Source organism: Macaca nemestrina, chromosome 8 (assembly GCF_043159975.1).
Source record: "Macaca nemestrina isolate mMacNem1 chromosome 8, mMacNem.hap1, whole genome shotgun sequence".
NCBI classification, from domain to species: Eukaryota; Metazoa; Chordata; class Mammalia; order Primates; family Cercopithecidae; genus Macaca; species Macaca nemestrina.
Window position 1 is genome coordinate 35897009 of NC_092132.1, and position 17166 is coordinate 35914174.

The 17166-nt window shown below is 40.1% G+C and overlaps 1 protein-coding gene across 10 annotated transcripts in view; it reads left to right on the top strand.

The window, feature by feature from the left end:
* LOC105475969 (syntabulin) overlaps positions 1–17166 on the top strand; it is a 116721-nt gene that overhangs the window by 91777 nt on the left and 7778 nt on the right. For all 10 annotated transcript variants that reach the window (XM_011731502.2, XM_011731499.2, XM_011731506.2 and 7 more), the window contains one exon: positions 12995–13097. In XM_011731502.2, coding sequence (XP_011729804.1) covers positions 12995–13097 — 103 coding nt within the window. The remainder of the gene's footprint in view (positions 1–12994; positions 13098–17166) is intronic.

The window sequence follows — 17166 nt, forward strand, 5'->3', positions numbered from 1 at the left end:
AAAAAACCCTACCTATTTGATGTTTCAAATGGAAACACTTCTTTAAAATATATTTCTATTATGTTAACTTTTTGCTTAAGAATGAAGATTCAATCCTACTATCTTTGTTGAAAGTAGATGAATGACTCAGCCCTACTGTTTACTGTGCAAGGGCAGTCTCCTTGCTAGTATAGTCTGTGTTCACTAATTGTTTGCTCTCTGGTAGGGCATGCAAAATAGAGTAGTGGTAATTTTGTTGCGACTTTTTATTGCAGATTGTTTGTAAATGTATTTTCAAAGGTTTCAGTGTGCCCCTTGCAAGAGCAAGCAAACACTTTGGGTGGAATTGGGGAGTGGGGTGCAAAATTGCCCCAAATCTTGAAGTTCCATGCAGGTGTACTTTCATGGTGTTTAAGGCATATTTTGAATCTTATTGTGATGTTTCAGATCCCCACATAAGGGCTGTGTGACCTTCAGCAAGTTACATGTTGTCTACTTTTCTCACCTGTAAAATAGGAATAATAATTGTACCTCTTTCATATGCTTGATATGAAGATTCAATGAGAATGCCTGTAAGGCACTTTGAACAGTGTGTGAACATAACAAGCCATTTCTAACTATTCCTGAGAGAAACCAGGTCATATATAACTTATCATTTGTATTTAGAGTTTAGTCACTTAATAAATACCTGTCCTTCTTAAATCACATTACTTAAATAGTCTATAGTGCCCATATGCAAGAATTATTGGAAAAGTTTAGTGTTTAGCAGCACACATACCAAACACATGGATAAGTAGGCTGATGATGATGATGATGAATATTTACTGTGCACTTATAGTAGTTCATATTATGACGTTTCATTCTCACAAAAATTCCCTGTGATAGGCACTCTTTTAGTACCTTTTTACAGTGAGTAAACTGAGGTGTAGAGAGGTTAAGTGATTGCCTGAGGTCACACTGTCGTTAATGAAAGAGCAGATATTTGAGCCCTGGATCTGCTGATGCTAGCACCTGCTCTTAACCACAGCTGTTAAATACATATTGTCAATTACATACAGCATGGTTAGTACCACTCAGTATTATGCCAAGTAAATTAAGCAGTTCACTCCTTTTGGATGTGAAATATGTAAAAATGGTTCTCAAAATATATACTACAGTGTGTATCTGTATGTTAAATTACAGACAAGCCGGCTGCTCTCACTTTGTCAGAGGCAGCCATTCAGGAAGCTGCTGGGGGATCTCAGGCATAGGCCAGTCTTAGAGCAGTGGTCCTCAAACTTTAGTGTCCATATTCCTGGAGGGCTTATTAAAACCTACATTACTGGGTCTCGCCTCTACCCATAAGTTACTTAATCTTACAAAATGTCATCTCTGCTCCTAAATTAGTCGTCTTTCTCATTATTCTGAAACAGTGACTCTCAAAGAGTGGTCCCAAACCAGCAGCATCAGCACCACCTGGGAACGTGTTTCTGACTCACTGAGGATGGTTTAAAATCTATCCCATAATCGCCTGACTCGCTGAACAGACATTTAACTTCACAAAGACATTTGGAAGTGACAAGTCATCAGCTCTAACACATAGATGCTTAGATAAAAATCAAAAGATAGAAATGTTTACTTTGCCTTTAACATTTATAAAGCATAGCAGTTACTTCCTCATACAGACTTAAAAATTTTTTTTTGAGATAGGGCCTTACTCTGTCACCCAGGCTGGAGTGCAGTGGCATGTTCATGGCTCACTGTAGCCTCAACCTCTGGGGCTCAATTGATCTTCCCACCTCAGCCTCCTGAGTAGCTGGGACTATAAGCGCATACCACCATGCCTGGCTACGTTTTTGTATTTTTTTTTTTTTTTTTTTTTGGAGATGGGATTTTACCATTTTATGCAGGCTGGTCTCGAACCCCTGGGCTCAATTGGTCGGCCTGTCTCAGCCTCCCAAAATGCTGGGATTACAGACGGGAGCCACTTCACCCAGCTCTAATACAGAGACTTACATGGTGTCTTCCCCTTCTCCAAAACAGCGGGGCTTGCCTTAAAATGAAGATCTTTTCTTCACTTGCAACTTGGAATTAGGCCTTGGAATTAGGAACAAGTTCTGGGCTGCATTAAACACCAGCACATACTGTCAGGGAAGCTTTCTCCCATCACTCTTCCTCCCCATTTTGGGACAAGAGGTTTCTCCCTCGATGAGGCTGTATGCATAATCCAGCAACTCTGGGTCAGCTTCTCATGTTCATGGGCTTCGTCTCCTTGCCAAGACTAAGTACAGGGTTGTGAAGTGACCTAAGCCAGACTCAACAGGGCATCAGGTAATTCCTGATCTTCTAGGGCTATTCAAGGTCAGAGCTACCATGAGACAAGGGGTCACCCTAGGCATGTTGGACCCTAAAATTGGAATAAGGTAAAACAGAGATTCTAGTTTTACTTTTCTTCTTCATAACTACCTTTATTTATTCATAACGACAGGAAGAAGGGTATAAGTACCAATCTGTAAGGACAGGTGGTCCACAGAGCATTTCTTCTTGCCTATGAAATATATTACTAAGAGTAGATTTCCTCTTGATTTTTTTTTCTTAGACTCCAGAAATGCAAATACATGTTTATTGGAATGGAAAATCTAGCTAAACGAGTAACTGGAATAAAGTCAACTCATTTTCTCATTATCAGGAGAATGAAGTATAAATTATGGATAAAAATCACACACTCTAATATTATATAGCAGTCAAATGAATGCACTACAACTATATGGAGAATTTTAGCAACATAATATTGAATGAAAATTGTCCCAAAAGATTTTATATACATCATGATAACCTATTTATTTTAAAAAGTTAAAAACAAATAAAACCAAAATCCTCAAATTCTACCTTTTAAAAATATATAGATGTGATCATTCTTTGTAAAAGTGAATGCAAGGAAATGGTGAACTGGGGATAAGATGAAGGAAGACCACATAGGTGGATGCAAGTTAGTGTCACTGTTCTAGTTTTTGTGATGGGTTGGTGGTTTCTTTATTTATTATATTAAACATAAACAAAACATAAATACATAAACAGAGCAGTCAGCAAATAAACAAACTAATGATAGCCTTGCATGGGCCAATGATGAGAGAATGTCAAAAACCAAGAATTATGATTAATCCAGTTCTTTGCATCTGAGATTTTTTTAAAAAATACATTGAGAGAACAGCTTTCTAGGTCACAGAAAGAATAATGAAATGTCACTCATCTATAGAAAAATAGTTCCATGCTTAGTTTCATACAGCATTCTCTGACCTGCCACTTCCTCACCTCACACATGTCAGCATGTTCAACCTCTAAATGGAGATCATGAAGGGCACGCATCAGTAGACCATTAAGGGTTGTCAGGGGAATCACTTCAGACAGAATTGTGGCTGTAGGATCCCTAGAATAGGAAAAATATGTGCTTCCTTTTCTTTCATTTTCACCTCTCTGAGTAAGGTAATATGTTTGCATATTTTCTTAGAGAAGTGAAAGTGAGGATTTTAGAAAATAAAAGAGACCTATGTGTCAAATATGAGCAACTCTTAACTTGACCAGTGGCAACCACTGGGACCTGTGTCTAAGGAAGATTTTAAATTCACCTGCCTCCCAGTTGCCTTTATTGCCTCATTGCCTGCTGTTGCTTCTAATTCTTTCTGCGTTACCATCTCTGTATGCTGTTCCCTTCACCCCGTGCTGTCTCCACAGCTCTGCATGCTACAGTCATGAATTGTTGTAAATGGCTTCAAAACCTGGCTAGTTCAGTGTGCCTCCTCCATGAAGTCTTCATGCTTCCAGCAGGAAACAGTCTTTCCCATTGTTGACCTCTCTTAGCACCTAACTTGTGTCCCTCCTAAGACATTTGCCTGTCTCTGAAGGCAGAACTATGGTCTCAGCCCACATGTGCTAGCAAAGAGCTGGGGAACACACAAATATGAACTAATGTGGAGATAATAGCTCTCACCATGTGTTATTTGTGAGCCACAGACCCTATAAGAAGGTCTGGATCATTAGCTCCCTGTTGCTTAGTGTGCTGCAGGCCTTCCTATGAAATTGGGATATTCAGTCAATACAGCTAAGGAAGACTTACTCATTGATTTATAATCTAAAAGAAAAATTTTTACCATCCTCTGCCAGGACCATCTTCTATTTCTTTTTTTATTTTCATGCTTGTTTTGAATCCTTTCTTGCCACTCACACCACACAACAGCCTCGCCTCATTCCGTGTCCCTGTTCTAAGTTCTTCCAGATTTTGGCCTCACATGGGTTGGGACCTAGATACGGTTCAAAGAAGGTAATCATAAGAAGAAAAATAAAAATAATAGTGAAATGTTAAAGTGTTTACTGAGTGCCAGCACTATTTTTCATGTTTTACATATATTATCTTACATTATTCTTACACAACTCTATGAAATAGATACTATTATTATTCTCCTTTCATAGAAAAAAGTGAAGCCCGGAGAGCTTGTATTTCCCAAGGTCACACAGCTAGTAACTGAAACTACTAAACCGTATTACTTTGAAAAAGGCAAAGAGAAATAACTTCATGGAGACTGAAAATGCAAGTGAGAAAGAGAGAGGAGGGTGAAAGCACGTCAAGATATTGGAAGGGGAGCATGGCCGAGTCTGGTGTCGGAACTCTGCTCTGTTTAAATGCAGTGGAGTTGGAGGTCAGTGCTACTGAGAAAATCCAGGGAGTGAGCCACATGTGAGACAGATGCAACCTTCCTGACACTCTGAGTGCCACTGCCAAGGGAAGGAAGGAACCTGTGGGTCAAGAAGATGATGTACCCTGGAGGTTGTCACACAGTGGGGACGAAGATGGGGGTTGAATGGTCAAGGCTGTTAGATCTTAGAATCAATTAAGAAAAGCCATGTTTAAGTACAGAAATGAGGTTTAAAAAAAAACAACAACATTATTTTAGGGCCCCATTGGATGTCTTGGCAATGAGTTGTGAATTATGTCATCTGTTTCCCAGTAAGTGGGTGTTTTATTCCATTTGTGGTCTAGAATTGCAAGCAGACAGCACCACCTCACTGAGATGAAGAAGAGTGGAGGATGAGGTGACTCCAAAACCTCCTCATCTTTTCCTTCTCCCTTATATTCTGGACTGAGTCATAGACTTAAATCCTATCCCCGTCCTGACCTTCTGTCTTTCCTGGTGTCTCACTCCCCATTTTTCTCTCCCAGCCCTTCATCACCTCCTTCCTCCCCTATGAACGCCTCCTGCAGTGACACCCCTGCTCCGCACCCAGCACTACCATTAGGACTGCTCTTCCTGATTTAGGTTTTCCTGCCAGACAGGAGGGCAGGCATCTCATTTTGGTAAACACTGGATAAATGCTTCTCCTTAAATAGAAGCAGCAGGCTTTCCAGCTAGTTCTTTTAAAGGGGCAGAAATTCAATTCACTTCAGTAAATTTGACAAGAAATCAAAGATAAGTAACATGTTCAAGTCTGGAAAATACTTCAGGGAGGATTTGCTCTGTTTTTACTGGGTCCCCAAGATAATGAGCTAGGATGAAATTTATGACCACAGTGGATGTAACCTTTCCCAGCCCCGTTAGGTGAAACGCAGTGGGGGGAGGGCTGCCCGTTGGACATGCCTGCTACTGGAGTGGTTCCTGAGCTGAGTCAGTGTGGGAGATGATGAATGCCTGTGTGTGGTTCCTTTGATGCTGTGAAACATGTCTGCCATGGAAAATCCAGGTTGGCACTGATGGAATAACCCCAATGCAGCGTATGCTGGATTGTGAAATGTTTTTCTCTGCTGAATGGCGTTTGACATGTTCAACTGCACACTGGTTGGCCCCTCCTCTTTTACAACAGGATTATGAGGACTTTGAACCATGAACCAACTGTTAAGTATCCTACTAGCTTTGCAAACCAACATTTGTGTACGTGAGTTTGGCTGGAACTGGCCCAGTTTCAAACAACCTGTGCCTTATGTACATTCCATCTTTCCCTCCAGTCCTCTGATAATGTATTCACTCCAGGAAAGTGTTCCTGGAGAGCCGTGAGGGTACAGATCATTCTGTAAGTTAAATTCTTCTCTCCTGTGCAGTTTGTCCATGAATTTCTTCCTCATCCTTTCGCTGGCCTGTCTGTCTTCGTTTCTGCTCACTCATTGTTCACATCGCACTGAAGAAAGCTCTTGCAATTTGACAGGACTTGGAGAGAAAGTCCAGGCACTTTTTTACGTTTGGAGCTCTCTTCCTCACAATATGGTTCATGGACCACCTGCTGCACAATCAGCTATCGTAATTATCAAAAATGCAGATGCCTGGCTCACCCTCCTCCCAGATCTTCTGAACTGGAATTTTTGTGAGAGTTTCCCAGAAATCTGCACTATTATTAAACTTCACAGATAATCTTCATGCACAGTTAGGTTTAGGGACCACTGCATTATTAATAATAATTTTAAAATTTGTATTTATGAGTGTGTCAAGCACTTTCTATGCATTAACTCAATTTATTTTCACAGCAACCCAATGGGATGGGAATCATTATCTTTGCACTTAAAACAGGACCTGACACATGGCAGGTGCTCAATAACTTTTTGCTAAATAAACAATAAATTAACCTTTTAAAATGTATGTGTATACATATATAAGTAAGGCTTAGATAAGTTAAGAAAACTTGGTCAAGATATACAACTAGTGACAGGTGGAGCTGGGCTTTATAGCTACTTCTTGTCAGAAACTTTCGCTTCCCCTTGTTTATTGGTTTCTTTACACCCTCTTTGCTTATCATTTCTCTCATTCGCTCTTCTTGTTCAGCAGATGGGTTGCCTGTATTTCTGCTTAGACAGGTAGCTGAGCCAGTCCAAGGTATAGGAGTGAACTGGGTGGCGTTGCCTCTGACCCTCTTGGCCTCCTTAAGGCCTCCTCCCTTTCTCAGACCTTCCAAGCTACCTAACTCAGGAGACTGGGCCCTGCGAAGATAAGAACTAGAGTAAATCTACTCATATTTCCCTGGGACTTTCTGAAGGCAGAGTTCTAAACCACAAGAGACTCTAGAACTTTTGGAGGCATCCATGGGGAGTCTCTTTTAGAATCAGGATCTTTGGAGACGTGCTTTTGTACACACACACACACACACCCCCATGGTACACACACACACACACACACACACACCCTATGGTACACACACAGAAAGAGAATTAAAAAACAGAAACATGCTCTTTGCTGAACAATGGCAAAAGGAAAATCACCTTTTACAAAAAGTAATTTAAAAATGTATGAGTAGAAAAAAGCATTTCCTATTGTAGTTCTTTTTAAGAGATAGATGTAATCAAGACCTTTCTTGAGAAGTCTTCTTCTGGCCTTTGGGCCACTGTACCAGTAGTTTCAGCTAAAATGGTACTATTGAGGGCTTGCTATATGCCAGGCATTGTTCTCATTTCTTTGCATGTGTCATCTGAATTTCCACAATCTTTTAGCAATACTTAATATTAATAACTTCATCCCTATTTTATAGATGAGGATACTAAGGCAGAGAGAGGGTAAATTCATTCCTCAAGGCACCACAGAGAGCAAGTAGAGGAGCCAAGATTCAAACCCAGGTGTCTCAACTCCAGAACTCTCTTAATACTACATAATATGGTGTGACTACTCTTATTATAAAAAGATTTTCCTTAAGAAATTTATACTTTTAAAGGGAAAAAATGGATTGTTCATATGTCAGTGAACTCCTATATATATTTTATAATATGAATAATGTGCACATGGTTAGAGAAGCCAAATGGCTCAGAAAGATAACAAAATGAAAATAAGAGTCTCTTTATATCCACACTTTCCTGTTCCCAAGAGACACCGCTATTAACAGATCATTTTATACCTCAAGAAAAATGTTCTGTGCCTATAGCAGGTTACATATTATCTAAAGATTTATTTACAAAAAAAAAGCAGATTTGCAGTACCCACTTTTCTGCATCTTGTTTTTCTCATCTAATAACAGGTATTTGATATCTTTTGACTTCGACACACCCAGGATCATGTCACTCCTTTTCACAATGGCAGAGTATTCTCTTAGGCTGTTGCTATACCACCTGATTTAACCAGTCACTATTGATGGACAACTAGGTTGCCTTTTTGGGTCCTTATGTGCAGAATAAATTCCTAGCAGTACAGTTTTCCTTTTTATGCATGTAGCATAGTTCACACTCTTACTAACTCTGTTTTTACAAACCCTTAACAGGGTTGGCATTATCAGACTCTTTCGCCTATCAGATAGATGGAAAATGTCTCCTTACTTTCATTTATATTTTTAGTGACGTTGATAGATTATATGACTTTTCATGTGTATCAGTCATTTCTTTTTCTTTTTCTTTCATCTACCTATTATGTCCTTGGCCCATTTTTTTGTTAGGTTTTATTTTTCTAATTTTATGAGCTTTTGGTAAATTAAGGAGATTAACTTTTTATCATGTGTTGTAAATATTTTTTCAGTGTATCTATTTGGCTTTGACCTTGCTATTTTCCCATAAGCAGTTTTATAAGTTTGAACTTCTTTTGTGTTTAGCTGTTTGTGTGTGTGTATGTGTGTGTATGATTTTAAGTATATGGCAGTTCCATCAATTGAGCATCAATCAGAATGAAGAAAACTATTTTCTGAAACTACGATATAAATGGAAATTACATTTACAATTTTTCAAGAATATTTTTATTCTCAAATTTTAAAAAACCTGTATATGTATCTTATCAATGTATTGATCATTTAACTAAATATTCCCTTTCTGAGATAAATACCTATACAGGGTTTAGGAAAGTAATTTTGCAAAAACTAAAACAAAAACTCTGTTTAGGCTGTGAAGCATTTCTTGGATTCCTTGGCTGGGCCCCCCAAGCCTTAGCAGCTAAGAGTCAGTTCTACTGAATGTACTTTAGAGCAGCTTCTTTTAATAGTATCTTTTATAATTGCATGTGTCCACTGCTTCTGCTGCTCCTTAATAGCTGTGCTTGGCTTCAGTGAAAATGGTTCCTCTCTCCTCCCTGGAGACCTGTAAATTTAAAAATCTGTGTATTTTGGGGGGATGGGTGGAGAAGGAGGATAGGAGAGAAGGGGTGGGAACTAGGTGGGTTTATTTTATTTTATTTTATTTTTTTTACTGCCTCTATTTGAGGTGGTCCAACGTGAATTAATTTGATAGCTTTGCAGTGATAAAGGATAAGAGAGGGTTTGGGGTTACTTAAATCAGTGTTTTAGAATGGCTTAATACCGCTTAGTAGATCTCAGGATTGCTCTATACTGTGGTGTTCTGATGTATGAGGACTGCTCCATATCTTGAAAACAGGAAAAATTAATAATGTCCTAAGAGACCAGATTACAGGCAGTGCTTTAAAAATAAGTCAGTTAGCTATCGGTTTGGACACGTATTCTTTTTGTTTTCATTTTTTTCTTCCTTTTCTAATTCCCTGGCGTTAGCATACATGCACAGAACGCTTAATTATCCTAACGTTATAAATAAAAGGAATATCTCTCAAAACAGTTCAGCAGTGCTATGAAACAAAAAACTGCCAGAACTTCTGGAGGTCACTGGGCATAGCTTCTTTAGAGTTGGAAAAATGCCTTCTGCAGCAGGATGCTTAGTCACTAAATGTTTGGCATCAGAGCATTATCTTAAAGGTCATCAAATTCATCCTGTCTGTTCAGTCCTGGAATAACACTCCACTAACCTGGCAGCTGATCGAAAACAATATTGATGAGGAACAAAGACTGTTAATGAGGATGACATCCATTGTTTCCAAGAAACCCATGAAGCAGGCGCTATGAGTATCATCTTTGTTTAACCAATTAGGAAACTGGGACACAGAGAAGTGAAGTAACTTGGCTAAAACTTTCCACCTAATACGGGTTAGGGGCAGGCTTTGAATCCAGGCTGCCTAGCTGAGGTCCTATGTTTTTTCTTTTTGTCTGTTTGTTTGTTTGTTTTTGTTTTGTTTTGTTTTTTGAGATGGAGTCTTGCTCTGTCACCCAGGCTGGAGTGCAGTGGCATCATCTTGGCTCACTGTAACCTCGGACTCCCTGGTTCAAGTGATTCTCCTGCCTCAGCTTCCCAAGTAGCTAGGATTACAGGTGCTCACCACCACGCCCAGCTAATTTTTGTATTTTTAGTAGAAACGAGGTTTTGCCAGCCTGGGCGACAGAGCGAGACTCCGTCTCAAAAAAAAAAAAAAAAAAGAAACGAGGTTTCGCCATGTTGGCCAGGCTGGTTTCAATCTCCTGACCTCAGGTGATCCGCCCACCTTGGCCTCCCAAAGTGCTGGGATTGCAAGCGTAAGCCACCATGCCCAGTCGAGGTTCTATGTTTTTAGGTTAGGTACTCTGTGCATGATTTTAATAACCCAAAAGAGCACTGAAAACAATATATTAGTTGCATACACTGTTTAAAGGAAATGAATAAAGAATGCCTCTCCTTCCTTGTATCTTTGTTGCAGGCTAATAGATAAATGGGGGTGCGGTGATTAGGTCTCCAGCTTTTCTCTTAGTTATTTTGCTTAGTATTGAAGGAAGTATATCAGATGATGTATTACATTTAGCTTTCCTGTGTATCCTTTAAAAAGCGTTCACTGATTTTTACACTGCATTAACCAGTTTGTGTTTTTTAAATTCATAAACTGAAATAGTTGTGAAGTAGTATATTCATTTTTCACTATCGTGCTATTCAAATAGTCCTGAATACAGCTGCAGGGACCCGATTGTGCCTTCTAATCTCTTTCAGATGTACAGAAAGTAAGAGAGGAAAGTGCTGAAACAAAGTGACCTTAGGCCCTGCAAATACATAAAAGTCAATATATTGAGTTCCAGTAGCAATAAAATGTAGAACAAAGTTGTCCTTTTAGTTCACAGAACGTAATTACCACAGATCAGAAGCACCATGGGGTAACAATGGATTTTCCACAATTATCTGTTCCTGTTCTAGAATTTCTGCTTTTAGGCAAGCAGTTCAATTATAATCAATGGACTTTTGTGAAAGGAATGAAAGCTGAGTGTTTCAGAGGAATAATTGCACATTAGAAAATAATATCTTAAACCTGATGGCTGTAACCACAGGATCTATTTTTGAAAATTGCCTACCTTTATCATTGGATAACAAACGTGATAATTTACTAGCAAACAAAGCTGGCTGAGTTAGGCTGTCAGGAATCTCATGTTGCTGGACTCCATTACCAATCATGAATCCTTGAGATTGAACTACTACAGTTTAACCAGTGCATTCCTTAGAGTCAACTGATGAAGTTTGGGAAGCTTCTAGGAGCTCATTACATCATTAGACAAAGTCTGTGCAATCCAGAAGGAATAGCTGGTCTCAGTTCTGATAAACTGCCATGCTAATCTTCCCAGAATTCTGCTGGGAGCCAGGAGTCACTGCTGTCATCTGGCTAATGGGTCATTCTCGGTCTCTTTCCTAGAGACCTGGACTTCCTAGAGGCTGGGGTTCCTGAGAGCTCCTGGAAACCAGGGAAAGGATGTTTTTTTTTCTCTCTACCTTGTGATTACCTACCTTCCTCTCTAGCAAAACTAATAAAGCCCATCAGAGAGCGAAATCTGTTCCCCAGCAGGCCAAAGTCTGGACACATCTTGTACCTGTGGTTCGTGTTGGCCTGTTAGGGAGATGGTAATGTAGAGTTTCTCTAAGAACTTCTCCTGTTCCGCTGCTTCTTCCTACTGCCTTTCTGAGGATAAAGCATAGTATGGGAGAAGGAGTATGAAGATTTGGTCCCGGACAGAATTTATCACCTACAAACTTCAGGCAAATCAGCTTCAGTTTTCTCAATAGTAAAACAGTGAGATTAATGTCTATTTTACAAAGATGTCAAGAATAAATAATATATAGCATAGAAAGCATCGTGAATAGGGCCTGAGACCTAGTAAACATTCAATAAATAGTCATTATTATGATAATTATTGTTCACTGCTTGTTAGAAAATCAAGGATTTAGGCTATTCATATTTTCTTCAGCCCAGAAATGTGAGCTGGCTCTGGGTTCTAGACCAGAAGAGGCACAAATTGTGTTGTAGGAGTTGAGCAACAAGGTCAGATTAAACTGTATACCTAGACTTATTTTTCAAAAGCACATGGTACTTCACGTTTTTAAAAAATTCTTTTTCTTCTTCTCATTGTTCTAGCTTGCCTCTTCCACATCCTTTCACTTCCCCAGGCAGTGTATGAGAATGTTTCCATTATCACTCTTTTAGAACTACATATTTTTGTTAGGATTAATTTATATAAATTATTTTACTGCACAGCATGTTTCTATTATAATTACACACCCAACTGTAGTCTGTACTCAAAGTATCATGTGATCTTTGCAAACTAATGAACATCCCTACCTGTAATCCCACTCTGAAGCTAAAATTCCAAGTTTCAGTGGAATTTACAGGTCCTATCACTGTTAAATTTCTGCTTTTCTGTTAAGGATCTATTCCTTAAAGAAAAACCAAAACTGCAGTCAGAGAAAGTCAGTTCTCAGATAGTGCCAGTGCAGGCAGTCTGGGAGCCCAGGCTTTGCTCTTTCCTGACTGCCTCTCACTGGTTAACTGTCTCCAAACCTAACGTGCCAAATTGAAGTATGACTAGCTGACTACAGAAACCCAAAGATAAACTCTCTTGGAAAAACTGCTCTTGGACTGATCAGTATTTACTTTTTCTTTTTCTTTTGCTTGAAGTAGGGTGAGCCCGTTGTTGTGGAGTGAGAGCCTCACACACGGGAGAACAGTGCATTTCTTGACTCGCTTGGGTCACTGTTGACAGTGTCTGCAGGAAGACCGGCCTCTATATGAAACCAGCCTTACTGTGCATCTTAGCTGTATTTATGAAATGATGTCCTTGTGCTGGGCCTTCTCTTGACTGCTTTGAGGAAAACTCTGTGAGCCTGGAAACTCTGGGATCTTGGCACTTGCCAATAGTGTGCAAATGCAGGGAGCAGGGACCTGGAAGGCAGGGAACTGGCCAGCGTGTTCTCCGGTTTCCTTTCCCTCACGCTTCTCTCTCCCCTGTTGTTTTTCAGGCAGTGAAGCTGATTTTAGCTCCTCGAGCAGCACAGGCAGCATTTCCGCTCCTGAGGTCCATATGTCGACTGCGGGGAGCAAGCGGTCTTCTTCTTCACGCAAGTAGGCACCGTCTCCTGCTCTGTAATTAATACGCTTTACACAGGTGACTCACCTGCACCTATGCGTCCGTAGAACTACCCAGATTACTGTTCGTTCATATTTTATTATTCAGTTAGGCTTTTTGTTTTGTTTTTTTACAGTGATTTTTAAATTGGTAGTTTTTCCTACCTTGCCTACTGTGGTCACATGGCTCACCTGTGTTTAGCCATCCATGGCTGTCTTCCATCCAACCCTTGACTCTATGCTCGCTCCTCTTTCTGTCCCTTCTCTCTTTCCCTCACTCACCTGTGTACTCATCTGCATAGGAAGCTAGTGTTCTTCCACTTCCCTCCCAACCCCCTCTCTGTGAATCTATGAGTCTCTTAGCTGTGAAGTCTCTGACTTCACCCTTTTTTTCCTCTAGCTGGGCTTCCATTTTTAACCTCTGTGAAGGAAGCAGCTACTCCCTGACCACTCCCAACATTTACCTGGGGAAGGAGTGAAAAAAGTGTAGTAAAGTTCATAGGCATGGTGGCCACCCCATAGAGCACACTAGCTGGGTGTGTGGGCTCTGAAGCCAGGCTGCCTTGGCTCAAATGCCAGCACCAACTCCAGGCTGTGTGGCTCTGAGCAAGTTGTTTAACCGTTCCATGCCTCATTTGCCTCATCTGTGAAATAGCCCTACCCACCTCAGAGCGTTTATTGTTAAGATTAAACAAGTTAATATAAGTAAAATGCTGAGTCAGAGCATGGAGCATAGCAAACATCAACCAATGCTCTCCATTGATATTATTTGAATTGGTGGAGAGGACTATGAGAACACGGGAGCCACTATTCACATTCAGTGGGAGGGATTGCAAGCCCCAGGATTCTGTGCTTGCCACCAGTGGCTTTGTTTATTCGTTTAACAATTATTTATTGAGCATCTACTGTGAGGAAACAAAACTCCACAAAATTATATTCATTGTAGTAGGACAAGAAGGACAATAAATTGAAAAATAATATAATTATTTTAAAAACACTCAGGGGAAGGAGATAGAGAGTAATGTGGTTTGTGATATATTTTAGCTTGGCAGGTCCTAGGATACCTCAGTGATGAACTGAGCTCTGAGCAGAGACTTAAAGGAAGCTATGGAGGGAGCCACGGAACATGAGGGGACCTGGCTTCTGACTTTGTCACGTCACTTGATTCTCCTGGGCCACGGTGTCCAAAAGACAGTTGGACTGTGTGACTTTTTAAGGTTTCTTCCTGGAGAAAATCTATTTAGTTTCCAAAAGTCTACCTTTCCAGGACTCAACAAGCAAATATTTTCTATTTCTCTTGGGTGAGCCGAAGATTTAGCTGATGTTTATAAGGTGACCTGAGACCGCCCAGGGCACAGTTTTATCATTAAAAATACAGCTGAAGCCAGACAAACCTGTAATGAAAGAGTGAAGTCCACAGTAAAAAAGCACAATTGCTCTATCCCCAGCCCCACCCACCACCCCCATTTTGGCAATAAAGTGCCTCTGGGATTATAGGACATGAATGTAAACATTCTGTGTACATCAGATGTGGCTTGCTCTGAGAACAAGCCATTTATACAACCCATTCAAGAAATTATGACATACACCTGGAACAAAGTATCAAACAATATAGAAAGGCTAAAAGAAAAAAGGAAGGCCTGTAGATGAAGCCAATTTAAATGTTTCAAAGGAATTTGTGTTTGTGGTTAAATTCCAAGGTTGTGTCAATAATACAGAGTGACTAAGAGAAAATATTCTAGTCTAGAATTCATGCTTTCTTTAAGTGATCAAAATTTGATATGTTGAACATAAAATAGCCAAATATAATTATATGCAAATCAGATGAATGCTTATATTAGTATCCGTTATAGCCAAGCAATAATAGACTTCAAAGGTTTAACAAAAATTAATAGATGGAAAATTGAAAAATGGCAGTGTTCTATCTATTATCCTCAGTTTTTAAAAATCTCGGCCAGGTGCAGTGGCTTGCACCTATAATCCCAGTGCTTTTAGGAGGCCGAGGCGGGTGGATCAATTGAGTTCAGGAGTTCAAGACCAGCCTGGCCAATATGGTGAAACCCTGTCTCTACTAAAAATACAAAAAAAAAAAAAAAAAAAAAATTAGCCCGGCATGTAGGTTGGTGCCTGTTATCCCAGCTACTCGGAAGGTTGAGGCAGGAGAATTGCTTGAACCTGAGAGGCAGAGGTTGTAGTGAGCCAAGATAGCACCACTGCACTCTAGTCCTGGGCAACAGAGCAAGCCTCTGTTTCAAATAAATAAATAAATAAAGTAAATAAATAAAAGAATCTCACTGAGGCACAGAGTACCATTGGTAGATTTTGGTCATGGACTATCTCAGGCATTTCACGTAAATTTTGTGTTCCGGAGGGCCATGCATGGGTGGGCAGCTCCTCAAGAGTAGCTGGCTATCCCTGCCAAACTCTAGTAGTTTGTGATCCTTTCAATTGGCTGCTTCCCCATGTAGAGAATGAATTTTCTCTGTGGAGAATTAGCTCCCTGAAGGAAGGCTAACAGGAAGATTGGTCAGTCGTTGGGGAATGAGAGGAATAAGTGGAGTTGGTGAGAATATTTTTGACAAGTTATTTTTAAAACAAAATTTTAAAGGCGTACAGATCATCTTGTCTCATAGAAGGGCAACTCTGCTGATATTGCTAAGGAATTGTCTTTCTTAACTAAAACACAAATCTGTTTGGAAGATAAAAATGAGACAGAAAAAGAAAACTCTTGGGATTTGGAGTCAGACAGACCTGGGATTGAGGTTAACCTCCATTATTTATCAGGTGTATGACCCCAAGCCTCAGTTTCCTGTTTTGGGATATGGGATAATAATAGCATCTTACCTCACTGCGTTAAATGAGATGATATATGTGAGTGCTTGACATGATGCCCAGAACTCAGTGAAAGCGTTGGTAAAAGGTGGTTTTTGTCAGTAGGGGTGAAAGTAATACTAAGAGACGTGGTACTGTTGCTGTTGCTGCTGCTACTGGTGGTGGTGGTTATGGTGGTAATCATGGTGGTGGTGATTATATTAGTCTGCTAGGGCTGCATAACCCAGCACCATAGACTGGATGGCCTAAACAACAGAAATGTATTTACTCACAGTTCTGGAAATGGAAGTCTGACACCAAGATGTCTGTTGGCTTCTTCTGAGGCTCCTCTCCTTGGCTTGTAGTGGCCATCTTCTCCCTGTGTCTCTACATCATCTTCCTTCTGTTTATGTCTGTTCAAATTCCTTCTTTGTATAAGGACACCAGTTAAACTGGATTAGGGTCCACTCTAACTGCCTCATTTTAACTTAGTCACTTTTTTAAAGCCCCGTTATTCTGTGGTACTGGGAGTTAGGGCTTCAACATACCAATTTGCAGGGGGTAACACAGTTCAACCCTAGATCATGGTGATGATGGTGGTGATGATGATGGTGATAACAATGATATTACCTGAAGTCCAGAGCCATGGTCAGGGAATCGAAATTCACCTGAGTCACTCATGAGGTTTCTTCTACACTCCTCTGTCTCTGACCTTCTAGTTACATATTCAGGTTTGTAGAAGGGTTCAAGGTCAGCAGAATTTTCTCTCCTTTTTGTGGACTGTGTTTTTCTTGTCCACCAGACCAAAGGATCTGGGATGGGCTGAAGAGGACAGCATTGGGTTTGCCGGTTCATGGCCATGACAAACATGGAATCTCAGTGTCTCCTTTGAAAATGTTTCCTATCAATGCCTATAATGAGTTTGCACCTATATATGTTAGCATTTGAACTACTAAATGAAGAGAACTGATATTTTTAAGCATGTTGCTTCTTTTTAAAAAGTTAGCTCTTACAAGCTGTCTGATAATTTATTTCCTGATCAATATTCAGAAAGCACCCGAAACAGTGCTAGGGTCACAGAAGGTCCTCAGTGGCAGTTAACTCGTAATAAAATTCCCCAGGTCAAAATATGGGACAGCTCTTTACATTCCTGCCTAACATGTAATAGCTAATCGTCCATATTTCTCATAATCAGATTAAGAACTAGTCTGGTTGATGCCAGACTTAGAATTGAAGCGTAGAAAAGAAAATGCAC